At 37.2% G+C, this 19978-nt stretch overlaps 1 protein-coding gene across 1 annotated transcript in view; it reads left to right on the top strand.

Moving 5' to 3' along the window:
* The window catches only part of MYCBP2 (MYC binding protein 2), a 266575-nt gene that overhangs the window by 31593 nt on the left and 215004 nt on the right, over window positions 1-19978 (top strand). Inside the window, exons 2-3 of the mRNA XM_052650329.1 lie at window positions 2995-3070; window positions 13119-13334. Coding sequence (XP_052506289.1) covers window positions 2995-3070; window positions 13119-13334 — 292 coding nt within the window. The remainder of the gene's footprint in view (window positions 1-2994; window positions 3071-13118; window positions 13335-19978) is intronic.

Genomic DNA, 19978 nt, shown 5'->3' with positions numbered 1-19978 from the left:
AACTAATTAGATGCCAAATGCATAAAAATATTTTAGGAATACATTCAAAGTCATTTGAACTTTAAGAAAGTCCATTATACAAAACAGACAAAAGTGTTGGTGTATGCTTTGGAAAATTTAAGTCCATGGTAAGTAGGCTTCAGGAAATCCATCTTAATTTGGACTTCCTGGTGGCTCAGATGGTAAAACGTCTGCCTACCTGGGAGACCCAGGTTCGATCCCTGGGCGGGGAAGATCCTCTGGAGAAGGAAATGGCAAACTACTTCAGTACTCTTGCCTGGAAAATCCCATAGTCGGAGGAGCCTGGTAGGCTACAGTCCGTGGGGTCGCAAAGAGTTGGACACGACTGAGCGACCTCACACACACACACACACACACACACACGTATATATATTTATTCTGTTTCTCTGATGATTGGTTTTTGAATGAACCTTGATGCTTTTCTAAACTGTATAGAAGGGGTTAACCTTTTAGTATTTACTTATTTCTTTTGATCAAATAACTGATTTCACTTACATAAACTTGAGTATAAAGGAAAGTTGATTTTCTAAACCACACATGAAAAATACTCATTACTTTTCATCACCCTGTTTATTCGTCTGGTATTTCTTGAACATCTGTGATGTGTCAGAGACTGATGCAGGTGCTAAGAGGGAAAGTGTTGAAACAGGTATTTTTTGCTCATAGCCGAGTAGATTGTGTGAGCAGGTGTATCTATCCCTGTGTAGCGCTTGATACTGTTACTCTCTTTCTCTTGTCTTTCGTAGCATACTGTGGTGGGGAGATCCCATGTGCATACATGATTTCCATTACTTCCTTTGCATAAAAATCTGAGGAAAATAATCCCATGGATAATTCCTTAAAGGACGTTTCTGGCTAGATATCCTTTAAATGTATTGGCATATCGATGAATCCATCCTTGACCCTCCCCTTATTTTACTCTAAGGCTGGTAGCTATAGCTCTGAAATTCTTTTCTCCCTGGCCTCTGTCCTTCCTCCCACTTTCTCTCAAAGTAGTTTGAGTGCTTTATCTCAGACACTTTTCTGAGCAAAGAGGTTGAAGCAGAGAGCAAGAACGATGTGGCCTCTGAACTCTTCTTACTTCTTGGTGCGAGTGCAGCACTAAAGTGTGGAGAAGGCAATGGCGCCCCACTCCAGTGCTCTCGCCTGGAAGATCCCACGGATGGGGCGCCTGGTGGGCTGCAGTCCATGGGGTCGCTAAGAGTCTGACCCGACTGAGCGACTTCACTTTCACTTTTCACTTTCATGCATTGGAGAAGGAAATGGCAACCCACTCCAGTATTCTTGCCTAGAGAATCCCAGGGATGGGGGAGCCTGGTGAGCTGCCGTCTATGGGGTCGCACAGAGTCGGACACGACTGAAGCGACTTAGCAGCAGCAGCAGCAGGACTAAAGAGATAACTCTAAGCATAATTGCATTTGTAGGTTACGTAATGAGACACACGTGTAAGATGAAATGAAAATCTGTGTTAGGGAAACTAGTCCAGTCTGGGACATTTCTGAGTAAGTGTCACTTACCTGGGGCCTCAGAGATGAACAGGAGTTAGTTAGCAAGAGATGTGGGATTAAATTCCAGGAAGACTTCATGAGAGCCCTAAGGAGCCTAGCAGATTCAAACAGCTGAAAGAATAGTCCTTGTGGCTGGAATGTGATGAACAAGTTGGAAAAGGATACAAAATGAGGCGAGTCAGCTCTTGGTAGAGAATCTTTTAAATCAGGTCAGTGCTTTTGGTCTTTATGGAAGAGAACTGAGAACATATTGATAGAGTTTGTAGTGGGAGAATTACCTATTCATTTGTGTTTTTTTTTGTTTGTTTGTTTTTTTAAGTTGACTGAATTCCTATATGAGATATGGATTTGCATAAATTCCTGGTGCAAATGCAAAGAGCTGATGTAGATAAATTTAAGAACTATTTATATGTAATAAGATTTTGTGGTTAAAGTATGAAGCTGAAGCATGAAGTTTTCATATGCTTGTTCATGTGTATTTTGTTGACATCTTAGTATCTTGAATTCAAACGTTTCAAAAGCAAACTTATTTTTTCTTTTTGCAAACTAATTCTTCCCCTTGATTTCCCTGTTTTGTGAACGACATTCCTACCTCCAAGTGACCTAGCCTTGCAGTTTTTGTGTTGGTCATAGCTTCCGCTGCGTTAGTTACCAAGTGTTAAGGACGGACCTCTGTAGTATCTAGGGTCTCCTCCTCATCTCCTCCTCCTCTTCATCTTTTGTCTCTGTTATAGCAGTAGCAGCCTTCTGTTGGATCATTCAACTATGATTTTCACTCAAGTCTCAGAGTTCCTTGAGGACGAGAACTGTCTTTTTCATCTGGTCTTTAGTACCTGGCAGTGTGCACGTCAACATGGTAGACATGAAAAATGTTAAATGAGATGAAAATAAAACATGTTCCTTGATTCTTATTTCTCCTACTGTAATTCTTATTCTTTGCCACATTAAAGATTTTTTTCCCCCTCAAAGTCATTAAGGGACTTTCTGTTGCTTAAAGGATAATTTGATCTTAGGGCTGTGAGGTAATGAAAAACTGGCTGCTCCATATGAGGAGTGTATGAGTTGGGATTTCCTTAGAGTAATTTAGTAAAAATGAACTCCTGAGCTTTATTGCATTGTAGTCCTCACTATTAACAAAGAGCAGATTTTTCTGAGAAGGAAACATAACTAATATTAGCATCCCTGCTGTGGAATAAAGTGTTAACAATTTCATTTGATGCCTTATTACATTTTTTAATTTTAGAAAAGTATTTTCAGAATTCACACTTTAAAATACAATGTGTATTTCTTAGCTGTCCAGTATTGTGCTGTCTTGTCAATAGCCCTGTTGTGTGTTAGTATCTTGTATGTACACCTAAAGTATATATTGTTTTGTAATTTTGGGAGTACCTGTTTTTAATAGCTTTATATATTCTAAATATGAACTTCCATCATTCTTTTATTCCATTTTTTTTTAAATTTTTAGGAATAAGAAAATTTTAAATAAGAAGAAGTTGAAAAGAAAACAGAAGAGCAAATCAAAAGTGAAGACAAGAAGCAAGGTAAAACTGTTAGTAATTTAAAAGGAATAAAGACTTTTTCATACAGTAATTTGAATAAAAATACAAAGGCTAGAAAGGTAAGAGGTACAAACTACTATGTATAAAATAGATAAGCTATAAGGATATATAATACACCACAGGGAATACAGCCAATATTTTATAATAACTGTAAATGGAATATAACATTTAAAAATTCTGAGTCACTGTTGTTCACCTGAAACTTATGTAATGTTGTACATCAACTGTTTCAATAAAAACAATAAGATATGTGTATAATCATTTCTGTGCACTAAGGTAATATTTAAAGCCCCTTATCATTTGATCACACTGTTTAATTTTATCTTTTGGCATTTTGGATCGGTGACCTGCAAATTATTATTTGGAATCTGAAAATTATTTATTATTTATTCCTGTTATCTTTGATCAGTCCTTTGGGGGAGGATATCTGTTTCTCTTCTCTTTTTCATTCTGATTACATGTACTAGAAACTGACTGAAATTGTCTTGTGAGTTGGGACTTGGTTTCAAGTTTGTCATATACCTATGCATACATTATGAGTTAGAGAGTGTATTGGTGCATGTATATTGTTCTGAACTTCTTTTGACTGTTGGTGGCTGTACAGAAGAAAAGGTAATAGAGAATATTTGAACTTGGTGGTACCTTAAGAGATCAAGGATCCGTTTTCCTACTTAATGCAGATATCTTCTCTATAAAATCCACCTAGTTTTTTCTTAAACATTTCACTTTCCATAAAAGAGTCTCTTTTCTAATGGACAGGCAGAAGAGAGGAATCCTAACTGTGATTTCTGAGGAGCTCTACTTTTGGTTATAGAAACAGTTACTTAGCTTGGGTTGTATAGCATATTTACGTTCTATAGACAGTTGTTTCCTGACCTTTTTAATGAGTGTTCTTGCTCCTCTAGCTGAAAGAAATCTACTTTGAAGTAGCAAATCAAAAATAAAAGCATGGGGGATGAAATTGATCCTTTGGACCCAGAGATTATAATAATATCATCGAATCTTCTTGCTTCTCTTTTCCTCTGAGTGTGGATTTATTGCCTGTAGCTGAGGACTAAGGCTGCTGGCAGCTCCAACTTTATTTTCTTTAGGCAAAAGGCAATTTCTTCCACTAATTGTGGCAGAAAATCTAGCATAGGGTTTTTAATTGATCTGCATTATTCACTTTGATCTTGAAAATGGGGTGCTTTGATTGGTTAGATTCTGAGTTACTTTTGTAATGGATGGTGGGTGAGCACCCTGATGAACAGCCTGTGTGGAATGTGGTTGCCCTAAGGAAAATGTTACTGCGTGGGCAGATAAATAATATATGTTCACTGTATCACATCTTACTACATCTGTTTTGGGGACAGAAGAGGGAAGTAAGTGGAGAGTATTCTTACTATCTTGATGCATGGAAACCTTTAACAAATATTTATACACAGTCATTCAGGTTTACAGTCTCTACCCCTTTTCTACTTTTTGGTGCTATGTGCAGAGTCTGGATATGGGAATATTGAAAGTCTTTAAAGTCCTTTTTAAGGTTTCATTTGTTGATTTTCCTAAAAGTGGTGGCATGTGATATCTAGGAAGAGATAAAAAGTCAAAGTCTTTCTTCTGTTTCAGTTCTGTCTCTGACTAGCTTTGTTCCCTTAATAATTTACCTTTCTTCTGTTGGCCTTTAGGTTTTCTATCTACTTTTTAGGAGCAGCTTGTGATAAGAATGATATTAAAAAAAGCTTCATTCAGTTACTCCTTAGACTTTAATTACTGACTCTGTGCAGACCTTATGCTGGGTATTTGGGATGCAAAGATGAGTAGGAAGTGTTTCCTGTTCATGGTGAGTGTATAAAGTGGTGGTGGTAGTCTCTGTCCTCTGTTACTATTTCTGGACTATTTTTTCATCCACCTCTTTCTATAAAAATTACTTTTTAAGTGCTATTCAGCTATACTAATTCATCTTCTTTATTGCTCTCATGGGCCCCTCTATTTCTCTGTTAGCCATCGTCTTCATTACTCTCCCTATCAGGTATAGATTCCACAGTATTTTTAGAAAAACTCTTGCTTAATCTACTGTATTAGTTCTTTATAGCTGCTATAACAAACCTTTTATTTTATATTTGGCTTAAAACAGCACAAATTATCTTACAGTTCTGGAAGTCTGAAGTCTCAGGTGGGTGGTCTCACTAGGCTACCATCAAAGTGTCGGCAAGACTGTACTCTTTCTGGAGGCTTTAGGAGAGAATGCCTTTCCTTGCCTTTTCCAGCTTCTAGAGCCTGCATTCCTCGGGTTCTGCATCCTTCCATCTTCACAGCCAGTAATTGTTGGTTGAGTCTTCTCATGCTACACTGCTCTGAACCTTTCCTGTGGTGATATTTCTTTCTCCAGCTGTCTTGCCACCCTCTCCCATTTATATAAACCGTTGGGATTGCATCCCAACGTGGCTTCCCTGGTGGCTCAGCTGGTGAAGAATGCACCTGCAATGTGGGAGACCGTTGGGATTGCATCCAACGTGGCTTCCCTGGTGGCTCAGCTGGTAAAGAATGCGCCTGCAATGTGGGAGACCTGGGTTCAGTCCTTGGGTTGGGAAGATACCCTGGAGAAGGGAAAGGCTACCCACTTCAGTATTCTGGCCTGGAGGACCCCTATACAGTCCATGGGGTTGCAGAGAGTTGGACACAACTGAGCGACTTTCACTTGGGATTACATTGAACCTCCCTCAGTAATCCATAATAACTACCCCCATCTCAGAATTCTTAACCACATCTGCAGGCTCCCTTTTACCATATAAGGTAATGTACTCACAGGATCTGGGGATTAGGGGGGGAGATGTTTTTGGAGGCCATTATTCTGACTGCCACATCTTCGTTTTCCTCATTTGTACATTTGTTGGATTTATCTGACAAAACTCAGTGCTGGAGTGTCTCTCGTGCTCAGTGATAAGGAATCTGCCTGCCAGTGCAGGAGACATGGGTTTAAGCCCTGGTCCAGAAAGATCTCACTTGCTGCAGAGCAGCTAAGCCCATGTGCCCTAACCACTGAGCCTGTGCTCTACTGAGCCCACGTGCCACAGCTGCTAAACCCGCGTGCCTAGAGCCTGCTCTGCAATAGGGGAAACTGCCACAGTGAGGAGCCTGTGCACCACAGCTGGAGTAGGCCCTGCTCTCCACAACTAGAGAAAAGCCCTCACAGCAGCAAAGACCCAGCACAGGCCCCCGCCGCCCCGCCCCCCCCAAAAAAACTCAGGCGTCCAAATGCAGCCGTCTTTCCCTGCAGGTGAGTACCTCCTGCCTCAGGGAGTTAAACGAAAGAGAGTTTATGGACAGCAGTACCCTTTCATGATTGCCAGCTTCAAATAAACCTTCCATAGCCAGATTATTTTCTTATTTTTTCTGGTCAAATAGTTCTTCCATTTTTCCTGTGTCTTTTTCAGTCCTTTGCCATTTGCCTCAAACTTGTGATAAGTTCTGCTCTCCAGCTAATGACTTCACTTTCTTATAAGAGAAGTCAACTCCATGACACAGGAAACATCCTCAAATTCCTGCTATCAAATGTATTTATCTTAGATCAGGTTCTTTAATGGCAGAACCTGAAACTGGGAGTGTTGAAAAGCGCAATCATGGTTTAGAAACTTTCCATCATCCCTAAGGCTTTCCTTATTGTCTGCTGCATTCAACCCCCCCCCCCCCCCCCCCCCCCGCCCCCGGTTACAGCCTTAAATCTATGCAACCGCAGATACGCTTTCTGTCATTATAGATTAGTTTTCATTTTTTAGAGTTTCATGTAACTGTGATCATACTGGGTATACTCTTGTATCTGGCTTCCTTCCCTCAGCATAATGATTTTGAGTTCTGTTGATGTTTTTGTATATATTAATAGTTTTCCCTTTTTTTTTTTTTTTCCTTTTCCTGATTAGTATCCCATTGTTTGTATATATCCTGATTTGTTAATTCACTCACTTGTTGATGGGCATTTTGGTGTTGTTTCCAGTTTCCAACCATTGCAAATAAAACCACTATGAACATTTGTGTACTAGTCTGTGTGTGGGTACACTTTTTTGTTTTTGGCGGGAGGGTAAATACCTAGGTTTGGGATGATTAAGGTGATGATTTCTTTGATTTTGAGAGGACTCATAAGACTCAAAAGCAGTTTACAGTAATGGCTAAGATTTATTACCACAAGGAGTACAGCGTAAGCAGAGGGAAAAATAAATGCATTGGTGGTTAGGGAGTAACGACATAGGCCTCCTGGTCTTGCCTTGTTGAGCACACAGGCCATGCTTTCTCTCTGGCAGTGAAACACAGGAGTATGTGTGGAATGTTTCTGTCCAGGGAAGCTCATTTGAGTCTCAGGATCTGAGACTTTTATGGGGATCTGGTCACATAGGTATATCCTGATAGGCAACCAGCTGCAGCAGGTGAAACTTGGGTTCACATTGTCAGTCATGATATTTCTGCAAAGCGGTTGGACCAGCTAGTGGGTAAGGTCCATTGTTGTAGGAGTATGTAACAGAATCATCAATACCTAACATAAAGAAAGCTCTCTAAAGACTCCATTCCCAAGCTTTGGCCATGGGACAGTGATGATTCCCTTGGAGAAATACAGAGAATAAACAGTGTTAACTCAATGTTAACACTTCCTCACAGGTGACTTAATAGGTGGGTGTTTAGCTTTTTGAGAAACTGAAAACTGTTTTCCAAAGTGACTATTCCATTTTACTGTTCCACTAATAGTGTGAGAGAAGTTTAATTACTTTATATATTTGCAAACACATGATCTTGTTAGTCTTTGAAATTTTTGTCATTTTTTTATATATTAATTTTATTCTTAGAATCATAGCTGAAAATGAATGATTTTAAAGCAGTTAAAATGATTTCCTATGAAACAATTATGGTCAAAGTTTATACGCTAGTAAAAAAAACTGCTCCTGAAAAGATACCACTGTCTTTCACCCTTTAAGAGTTACACAGAATTTTAGTCATTCTGATATAGGGTATCTCACTGGTGTTTTACCTTGCTTTTCTCTCATGACTAATGATGTATGAACATTGTCATCATCATCATATGATAAGCCTTTCACCAGTTACGTCTTTTTATTGTGAAATGTCTGTTCAACTCTTGCCTTCCCTTTTAATAATTGTCTTCTTATTGAATTCTCAGGGTACTTTATATATTTCAGATCAGAGTCCTTTGTCAACTATGTTGCAAATAATTTCTCCGGTGGTTTGCTTTTTTGTTTTTGTAGAGTGCTTTATAAGAGCAAAAGTTTTATAAATTTAAAGAATTGATTTTTCTTTTATGATTCATATGTTTTGTGTCCTAGGTTTTTGTCTATAGATTTTCTTCTAGAGATTGTATAGTTTCAACCATTGCATGTAGGTCTGTGATCCATTTCAAGTTAATTTTTGTATATAGTGTGGGATAAAAGTTGATGTTCATTTTTTCACATGGTGGTATTCAGTTGATCCAGCATCATTTCTTAAAAAGAATCTTTTTTCCTTTGAATTATCCTGGCATCTTTGTAAAAAATCAGATGACTATATTTGTGTAAGCCTATTTCTGGAATTTATTTTGTTTAATTGATCTATATTTATACTAATACCATATGTCTTCAATACAGTAGTTTTGAAATAGATCAGATGTTTTAACTGTGGTCTTTTTTTAAAAAATTGCTTTAGTTAATTTAGGTTCTTTATATTTCCATGTAAATTTTAGAATCAGCTTGTCAATTTCCATTCTTAAGAAGCCTCTATAATTCTTACTGGAATTGCATTGAATCTGTAGGTTTGGGGGCATTAAAATTGCCATTTTAATGATACAGAATCTTCTCATTGATAAATAGTTTCTCTTACCGTTTACTTAAGTTTTTAATTTCTCTCAGTGATGTTATTTTGGTTTTCAGTGGACAGGACTTTTGCATACTTTAATTATTATGTATTTTTGATGTTATTGTAAATGCTGTTATTTACAAATGTATTTTTTTTTAATTGAGATGATTATGATATGACTACAATTGTTAGGAAATAATACAGAGAGATCCTATGTACCCTTTGCCCATTTTCTCCCATTGGTAAGGTGTTGCATAACTGTAGTAGTATAAATATCACTACCAGGAAATCAATATTGATACAACCTATGGATCTTATTTAGGTTTCACCAGTTTTATATGCTTTCACCAGTTTCATTTGTTTGTGTGTATGTAGTTTTATGCAGTTTTATCATGTGTGGGTCTTTGTGACCATTGCAGTGAAGATGTAGAACAGTTCAATTGTAAGGATCCATTGTGCTACTTTTATGTAAACAAATACATTTCCAAATTTCACCCTCTCCCTAGCCTCTGCAAACCACAAGTCCATCTCTATAACTTGTCATTTCAAAAATGTTATATAAATGGATTCATGCAGTATGTAACCTTTGGAATTGGCTTTTTTTCCACTCAGCATAATTTTCTTGAGATTCATCCAAGTTGTTGGCATATATCAGTAATAGTTTGCACCTTTTTATTGCTGAGTAAGTGTTCCATGGCATGGATATACCGCATTTTATTTAACCCTTCACTCATTAAAGGACATCTGAGTTGTTTCCAGTTTTATTTGAATAAAGCTTCTATGAACGTTCATGTGCTGGTGTTTGTATGAACATAAGTTTTCATTTCTCTGGTATAAATGCCTAAGAGTGCAATTGCTGGATTATACTGTAAGTACATGTTTACTTTTCTAAAAAACTGTACTTTTTTGCTAGTCTCTATGTCATTTTATACTATCAGCAATGCATGAGCAATCTAGTTTTTCCACCTCTTCACCTGTTTGTGTTAATGTCACTATTTTTTATTCCAGCCTTTCTGATAGGTGTGTACTGCCTCTCATTTTATTTTTTTAATTTGTATTTCCCTAATGGCTCATGATATTGAACTTCTTTTCTTGTGCTTCTTTGCCTTCTGTATATCTTCTTCCATGACATGTCTGTTCATGTATTTTGCCCATTTTCTAATTGGGTTGCTTGCTTGTTTGGTTTTTACTCGTTGAATTTTGAGAATTCTTTATATATGCTCAATGCTAGTCATTTGGGCTTCCCTGGTGGCTCAGACAGTAAAGAATCTGCCTGCAGGGCAGGAGACCTGACTTTGTTTCCTGGGTTGGGAAGATCCCCTGGACCGAGGGCATGGCAACCCACTCCAGTATTCTTGCCTGGAGAATCCTCATGGACAGAGGAGCCTGGTGGGCTGTAGTCTGTGGGGTCATGGTCAGATATGACTGAGTGACTAAGCACAGCACAGTCATTTGTCAGATATGTGGTTTGCAAAATATTTTCTCCCAGTCTTTAACTTTCCTGATACTATTTTTTTTTACATATTTTAACTGTTTACTCCCAGGATATAGATATATTACTCATTTTTATATATTTAAGACTTTGCTAAATCTACACATTATTACAAATGACTTTTTTTCTTTTCTGCACACTTAAGATTCTTTTTTATGTCTCTTACAAATAAAAGCATTTGATTTCTGGGAGATAATTTTCTTTATAACTATACCTTTTATTTCTTTTTTTTTGACTAATGGCAGAGGATAGCAGATCTAGCACAATGTTGTGTGTAATTGCTGAGAGTAGGTATCTTGGCCTTGCTTACGACCTTAGGATGAAGGCATTCAGTCTTTTACTATGTTAGCTGTGGGTGTTTCATAGGTACCTTCAACTCGAGTTTTGAAATTCTCTTCTGTTCTTAATATACTTAGGCTTTTTGTCATGAATGTGTATTTGATTTTTGTCAAGTGTGTTTTCCATGTTTATTTATAGTGTGTGTTTTTTTTCCTCTAATTTTTTTTTGTCAGTGTAGATTTTGGATTGCTTTTCCAGTGTTGTACATCCTTGTTTTTGAGTTGAATGTGATATAATATCTTTTTAAGAGTATATTGTTGGATTTGAATTGCTAATATTCATTTATTTTTAGTATCTGTGAAAGACATAGTCACATGTTATGTATCAGTTAACTTTAGTACTCTTTTATTTAACAAGGAATACTCTTTTTCCTAATTGTAATACTTATTGAAGAAAAGTAGAATTTTGAGACTCAAGTTTTCTTGGTACTCAAACTGTCTCATTTTATTTTTCGTGGATACTTCCTAGCCATACTCTAATTGTTCAAATTTACTTTTGTATACTATCTTCAGCTAGTTCTGTATATTTATAATGTAAATATTGATCTCAAAAATGTGGTTGGAGTCTGATAAATAAAATGCTGGGCCAAAATAGACCTGGGATATTTAGTTATAACAATTGAATTACCAAGCATGTGATTGTGATTTACAGTACTAATTAAGACAGATATTAGATTGGTACAAAAATAATTTCAGTTTTGGATCCTGAATTTTAAATCATAACTAGGCTCAAACACATCTTTATTATTCTAAGTAGGAACTATTACAATCAACACGTTTTTGCCAATGAGAAACAAGTTTGTATATTCCTGTAGCATAAAAATCTGTGTTTGGGATTCGGTGAACTCTTGAGAAGCATTTTCTGTGTACTGCTGGTTATGGAAGCATTTTCCCTGCAAAAAATTGTTGAGATGCTTGAAAAAGTGGTAGTCAGTTGGTGAAAGGTCAGATGAATATGACAGATGAGGCAAAACTTCGTAGCCCAGTTTGTTCAACTTTTGAAGCATTGGTTGTGTGATGTCCAGTCAGGTGTTGTCACGAAGAATCAGCCTCTTTCTGTTGACCGTTGCTGGCTGCAGGCATCGCAGTTTTCGGTGCATCTCATCAATTTGCTAGGCATATTTCTTAGATGTAATGGCTTTGCCGGGATTCAGAAAGCTGTAGTGAATCAGATGGGTAGCAGACCACCAGACAATGACCATGAATTTTTCTGGTGTAGGTTTGGCTTTGGGAAGTATTTTGGAGCTGCTTCTTGGTCCAGGCACTGAGCTGACTGTTGTATAAAATCTGCTCTTCAGTGCATTTTTATGGTTCATGTTGTGTAGAATAAGAGAAGATGACACTTCAAAATGACGATTTTTTTGATTTGCGGTCAGCTCACGAGGCTCCCACTTATTGAGCTTTTTCACCTTTCCAATTTGTTTCAAATGCAGAATGGACCATAGAATATAGTCGACATTGAGCTCTTGGGCAACTTCTCGTGTAGTTAGTTGCAAGAGGATCAGCTTCTGTAATCCTCTCAGTTGGTCATGGTCAACTACTGATGACCAGGCACTGGGCTTCTCATCTTCAAGGCTCTAGTCTCCTTTGCAAAACTTGTTGACCCACCACTGTGCTGCAGGACGTTCATTGGCAGCTTCTGGGCCAAATGCGATGTTGATGTTGCAAGTTGTCTCTGCTGCTTTATGACCCATTTGGAACTCAAATAAGAATATCGCTTGAATTTGCTTTTTGTGTAACATTGTTTCCATAGTCTAAAATACATAAAATAAACAGCAAGTATGACAGAGTTCAACAGTGCAAAATCAAAATTACTTTTGCACCAACCTTGTAGCTAAGAGAGAGAGAGCTTTCAGGAAGCACGTGCCCAGAATCCATAGTTTTCTCAGCATCACCATTATGTGAATGAGAATGAAATTAGTATCAACTAAAACTAAGGTGTTTTTTTTTTTTTTAAGTTCTAATATCTGTTTAAGGCCCTATATCTACTTTTGAAAGAAATCAAAATGTAATGCAACATATGTAGTGGGTCATTGAGACTCTTCAGTATATATGGTACCCCCTAGAAGAGCAACAAATGGAGTATTCTTTGAAACTTGGGTAGTTAAGCGTTGTGGGCTCTTTTCCTCTTGTGGGGTAAAAGGGTAATCCTGGTAAGTTCTTTACTGGCTCCTTTCTAGCCCTTGCCAGATCGGTTATTGCTTTGTTACTTAGAAAGTAGTGAAGTATAGTAACAAGTGCTATAAATTGAGTCAATAGATTTAGATTATCTTTGTCACCTGTGTGACTTTTGCACATCATCTAGCCTAATGTTTAATTTTTCATTTAAAAAATGAGTAGTGATGATGATGGAAAGGAGTATGAAATTGAAATATTGTGTCCTGTATTTCAGTCGGAGAACTTGGAGAACACGGTAATCATACCAGATATCAAACTACATAGCAATCCTTCTGCATTTAATATTTATTGCAATGTACGCCATTGCGTTCTGGAATGGCAGAAAAAGGAAACATCGTTGGCAGTGGCTTCTAAGAACTCTGTGCAGAGCGGAGAATCAGATAGTGATGAAGAGGAGGAATCCAAAGAGCCCCCTATCAAGCTTCCAAAGGTAAGGCACTTAGGTTCCACTTAGATGAATGACCTACAGGAGTTTGGGCTATAATACATATATCTGCATTGCTAAAACACTTTGCTTTTAATAAAATTGCACACTGAAAATAACAGGATGTATGGGTAAAAATAGGTTTAGGCTAGATCAGGAAAACCTTAGGCAACTTTTTAATTGGAGAGCTAACAAAGTCAATAATTGGTACCTCAGTGGGGAGTACTTGGAAAGCCCAGGCAGGGAGCTTGGTGGCTTGGAGTTCGTTCAGGGGCTATTAAAAATGTACAGAAGCAAGAGAGGGGCAATGGTGGCTTGCAGGCACTAAGCCATTGAGGTTGGAGGTAGAGGTGTGAGCCAATGGGCTGCTGTTAAGGTGGGCACAGGAGGAGGTGTAGATTGCCAAAGCCAAGAGCCACGGAAGGCTAGGGGCCCAGCCCTCCCTCTGGGTACAGATATACATTTTAATTTTTCTTGACACAGAGCTAGAAGAGCTGAGCTGAGAGCTTCTGCCTTTTCTGCCTAAGGTTTTAAGTGTACTCTTTGCTATCCTGGCTCCCTTTGACTAGGGGAAAAATACATATAAATCAAACTGCATTGTTCTGATATCACTCCCATGTTTACCAGAGGCATATAATCCAGTTGGTATCATAGCAACATGTATTGTAGTGGAACAAACTGTTCTTAAGGTATTCTGTTGTATTTAAGCATTGAGTTTGTTTTAAGATTGTAATGTTATTTTATGTATATATATATATATATTTTTTTTTTTTTCTGTATCGTATGTGTAGTGAATATTTCTAACAAAGAATGGATGAAAATATACACATATTTTAAAATGGTACCTTTATCATAAATTATTTATACATGTTGCTCTTTTCTAAATATAGACATTTAAAAATGATTTCCTTTATCATAAATGATTCATATATATTTTCTTTTTACTAAATGGGTACCCTAAGACTGTGCCTTAAAAACTTTTTCATATGCCAACATAAGATACCATGTAGATACTTTTTTTTTATATTACTCAGACATAGCAGCCAGATAGAGGCCATGTTGCTGATCTGTTTTCACTTTTCATGGTGGCTCTTTGTAAGTTCATCCCCGTCCTTAATCGTTACTGCCAGGTTCTTCTCCCCTTATTGTCAACAGTTGACTTGCTTCCTGTTTCATAGGGTAGTAGAGATTTTGTGGGGTCCCTTAACGTCTTAATCAGTCACCTTCAAGTGTCCTTATCTGCTCTTGGGACCCATTTCCCCTTATTCCTTTTCTCTCCAGTGTCCATAACTGTACCATCTCTACTGGCTTCTTTCTTCAGCTTGAAACAGACTCGTCTTTTCTCTGCAAGTTTCTCCAAGTAAACAGCATGGTCTGTAATACTGATTTCTTATGCTTAATTAGGGGAGGCTGAGCAAAGCTAAAGCTACATTGTTAAGTCAGGATATGGGCTTGTGTTTTCGGTATAGGAATTCATTCTGTGCGTGGGTCTCACTGTACTGTAACAGTCGCTCAACTTAGGTTCAGCACTGGGAAGGGGAATGAAGACCCAGAGAAGCCTTTCACACTGGTATGTAAACATCAGATAATAAACTGTATTTAATTTAAAAGATACTGCACAATCAAGAACTACTGATTCATAGGCTATTTTAAAACTTTAGCAAGAATCAGTATTAAGGAAGTAAAATATCAGGCATTTTTAAGACAGTGTTTTTTTTTTTAGCATGATTAATAGAGTCAAAAGATGCAGAATCTAAAAGAGAGCTTCCAGTGAAAAGAAGAAAAGCGGGTAACTCAAGTGATTAATACTGAGTTTTCCATCAAGTTCTGGCCTGTCAGGAAACAAGGTATAATGATGAACATGGGCAGTAGAGTCAAACTGCTTGAGTTCAAACACTTGCCATTACAAATGCTAGCTGCGTGATGCTAGGCAAGTTATTTAACCTCTCTGTGGCTCAGTTTTGTCATCTCTGAAATGGGGATAATGTCTTCCTCATAGGGTAGTATTAAGGATTCAAAGAGTAGTAAATGCATGCATGCTTAATAAATGCTAGCTATTGTTATAAGGTGCAAATAGGAAAATGTGTAGGTCCAAATAAATTTCAGTTAGTTTTCAGGGAGCTCTTCAGTTATTAAGAAGTACTGTATATGCATGGAAATGAGACAGTCAGATCAGAGAGGAAGGAGCAGTGGAATGCTTTTGTTGCAGAGTTAGTCAGAGTGCTGTGGGCTGGGGCAGGACTGGGAGTGAAACTTTTCAGGCCTTTGGCAGCAGTTTGCAGGACACAGAAGAGAAGAGGCCTTTAGGGTTTGAGATGATGGGAGCGTGAGGACAGGTGTGAAATGTTGACTTTTCTCTTCCTTTTGGCCATTTCTGTGCCTCTTCTCCAGACGCTCTTTCGTGTCACTTCTTTCCTTTCCTTTGCTATTCCTCTCTTGCTCCTCCCAAATGTGTGGTTGTCATTTTCCTTTTTCTTGCTGGAGTTTTACTTCTCTCTTGCTCCTTTTTTCTCTTATGTAATGGAGCCAGTTTTTTATTTGTTGTCGAGGTATCATTTTGATACAATTCTGTTTTCTCTCCTTGACTTTTAAAAGTTAGTTAAATTGATTTTGATTTCCTTTTGAGCTATTTCACTTGTTTTCTGTAAGTTCTAGAATTGACTCTAGGACTTTTTAATAGAAGATGGAATTTCTAATGGCAAAGAGTTTATTATTATTAAATCTAAGTGTGATACATCTAAACCTTCATGTTATTGGTAGTGAAAATGATAATGCCACCTTTGGAAATACATGATTTAAGGAGAGCAAAATAAAACCTCAAAAGACTGTTTTTGGGCCCAATATGTTTTTTGCCTCACTTTTCACAACAGTGACATTGGACTGGCTATACTAGTTAATTATTTGGGTTTTGTATTCCTTCAAGTATAATACAGAGCTTTCAGGATTTAATTGTTTGAAAGCAACAGTAATGATAACATTCAGTAAATTTACAAAAGACTATTTTCTGAAGAGAAGTTGGAAGACCGTGTGTTTGGTGGTTAGTTATGGTTTGTCATGGAAAGTATTGAAAGCTTAGTGTGTTATCTTATTACAATGAACTATTCTATACAGCAGTCAAGCTTATTAATAAGCTATTTTTCTATTTATAAAGGCAGTGTGTATTCAGTGTAGATAATTTGAAAACATGGGGAACATTTTTATAAAAGAGGAACATTTGAAAAATGGGGAACATTTTATAAAAGAAAATTTTAAAAGCTGGAAGTTATTTCTAAAATCCTTATAACCAAAATATACACATTATAAACATTTTTACATATACACATTAAAATATATTTGTTTCTGCACAAATGAAATCATATTGTATTTGCAGTACTATATTTTTTTCTCTTTATACTCTTCCTCCTATTACCGAGGGAGGAGGACATAGAGTATATTCTTAGTGACTGTAAGACAGACTTCAAAGTATAAAGTGCAGTTTCAGAGTTCTTCTGTGTAGTAAAATACTCTCAGCCAAACCTCAGCAAAAAGTCTTAATTTACAACATATTTTGTTCCTCTGTTCAATGATTCAAAGTTAAATATGATTGGGAAACTTGAGTTTGATTTTTTATTTTGTTGTATATTGAATGTATATCACATTTCTGGAAATGAAATTTTTTTTTCTTGTTAAAAAAAGAAAATTATACACTGAGCTAAGATATAGGTGATAAGTGAGAATTTACAGTGGTTCATCTGGACAGATGGATAATTCCTTGTCCTGATCATTTTGACTAACGTTTGAGGAGTATTTTTCGCTAAATCCACCTAGTGCGCTGTTCCTAGACAGCGCCCTGAGTTACTTGTTGTCATGCATTTGTTATTACACCTTAACCTTATCAGAGAGACAACTTGGGAAGCTGTTCAGTAAGGAGCCTTACTATTTTTGGCAAGGTTCAGTACTTTCTCTATTACTTCAGGAATCTACTTATACAAAGAAACCCTCGCCAAGAATGTCATCTGTGAAGAATTCTTTGACATATGAAAATTTGTGATTGGTAGTTTAGTTCAGTTCAGTCGCTCAGTCATGTCTGACTTTCTACGACCCCATGGACTGCAGCACGCCAGGCCTCCCTGTCCATCACCAACTGCTGGAGTCCACCCAAACCAATGTCCATCGAGTCGGTGATGCCATCCAGCCATCTCATCCTCTGTCGTCCCCTTCTCCTCCTGCCCTCAATCTTTCCCAACATCAGAGTCTTTTCAAATGAGTCAGCTCTTCGCATCAGGTAGCCAAAGTATTGGAGTTTCAGCTTCAACATCAGTCCTTCCAGTGAACACCCAGGACTGATCTCCTTTAGGATGGACTGGTTGGATCTCCTTGCAGTCCAAGGGACTCTCAAAAGTCTTCTCCAACACTGCAGTTCAAAAGCATCAATTCTTCAGTGCTCAGCTTTCTTATAGTTCAGCTCTCACATCTATACACAACAACTGGAAAAACCATAGCCTTGATTAGACGGACCTTTGTTGGCAAAGTCATGTCTCTGCTTTTTAATATGCTGTCTAGGTTGATCATAACTTTCCTTCCAAGGAGTAAGCGTCTTTTAATTTCATGGCTGCAGTCACCATCTGCAGTGATTTTGGAGCCCAGAAAAATAAAGTCAGCCACTGTTTCCCCTGTTTGCCCATCTTATCTGCCATGAAGTGATGGGACCAGATGCCATGATCTTAGTTTTCTGAATGTTGAGTTTTAAGCCAACTTTTTCACTCTCCTCTCATTTTCATCAAGAGGCTTTTTAGTTCTTCTTCACTTTCTGCCATAAGGGTGGTGGTGTCTGCATATCTGAGGTTATTGATATTTCTTCAGGCAATCTTGATTGGTAGTAGTAAACAGTCTTAAAGACTGATAGGATAGTCTCCTACTGGCCTGAGAGTAGAGCCCTATTTTGTGTACTTGGGCTTCCCTGGTAGCTCAGCTGGTAAAGAATCCAATTCCAAAGGAATTCAATTCCTGGGTTGGTAGGATCTGCTGGAGAAGGGATCAGTACCCTGTCCAATATTCTTGTGCTTCCCTGGTGGCTCTGCTGGTAAAGCATCTGCCTGCAATGTGGGAGACTTGGGTTCGATCCCTGTGTTGGGGAAGATCCCCTGGAGAAGGGAACAGCTACCTACTCCAGTATTCTTGCCTTCAGAATTCCATGAACTGTTTATAGTCCATGGGGTTGCAAAGAGCTGGACAGACTGAGTGACTTTCACTTTCACTTTTGTATACTTAGGAGATCTTTGACTTCAGATTTGCTTCCTGTAAGGACATAAACAGAAATCTTGGGCAGTTTGTTTTTATTTTCTAGTCTATTTCCAGAAGATAAACTATATGAAATGGAATGTTTTCATTTCCATTTAATCAATTGAAACTCTGTACAAGCAGTTCCATAATCTTAACTATGATTAAGTATTCCAGGATTTTAGATAACTGCAGCTGACTTGCCTGCAACTGACTTGACCCTTGCCTGGACAATGCATTTATGAGTTGCAGTGGTTTTTAGAGCACAACTGAGAGAGTAAATAGCTGAGATAAATATTTGTTGTCTGCTTATCATGTGCAGGCACTGGGCTAGTCATGGGAGAAGTTAGTTAAGATATACTCTGTGTCCACAAGGAGATTGAAGTTTTAGTTTGGAAAATGGAAACAAAAATAGTCAATTATATTATAGCATAATAAATGCTCTAATGGAGGTTGGGCTGGATAAACAATATATGTAAAATGCATTTACCCTGTTAGATTATAAACTTTTAGAGAATAGGGTCTAATATATCTCATATTTCCTGTGTGAAATAAGTACTTAAAATTATTTATGTCATATATGAATTAATGTATAAATCTCATCAGAGAGTGTCTTTTATATTTCATTCAATGGAATTAATTCTTTGCTGCAGTTCTACTAATTAATCTAGTTTTAGCTTTTTCTGTTACTTACTTAATTCTCCAAATAATTTATACTTCCTGAGAAGATCTTACACATCTCCTTCTCAAAATGTTGGCGTTGATTGAGAAATTGAATTCATTGTCTATTGTTCTCTCAGTTTTCTGAAGAGATCTCTTTATACAAGTTCATCATATTTGCTCTCTGTCTTTTGTTGCAAATTTGTCTATCTTTTGCTAGATACTGAGTTATAAATATGTTTTTAATTTTTATTTATATATTTTAAAATTTTATTTACTTTTAATTGGAGGATGAGTTACATTTTTCTTGGTCCTCATGAGGAATGATAAGATAATTAAAAGTGAAAATAGCCATGATATTTTAGATAGGTAGTGTTTTCTTTTTTTTGTGGTAAATCCTATAAGTATAAGGGACACTATCTACAAATAAGAATTGGCTGATTTACCGTTATAGGGAATCCTAAGAAGCTTTGGTTCCTTTTTAATCTTTTCACAGTATGGTGCTATATTGTGCTATATTGACTTTTTTCTTCTGGCCATGAATAAAATTAACATAAAATAGAATGCCAGTTTTTACTTGAGTACAGCCAAATGAACTTTGTATATTATTAGTTAATATTTTCCTGAGTAAATGCAATCTAGTAACTGGTTTTCTGTTAAACCATTTTCATGATGTTTTATCATGGCTTCATTATACTAAAACTACTTTTTAAGTAGAGCTACTATTTTTT

The sequence above is a fragment of the Budorcas taxicolor genome, chromosome 12 (assembly GCF_023091745.1).
Source record: "Budorcas taxicolor isolate Tak-1 chromosome 12, Takin1.1, whole genome shotgun sequence".
NCBI lineage: Eukaryota > Metazoa > Chordata > Mammalia > Artiodactyla > Bovidae > Budorcas > Budorcas taxicolor.
The sequence above is the reverse complement of the archived record's forward strand: the minus strand, read 5'-3'. Positions and strand labels throughout refer to the sequence as shown.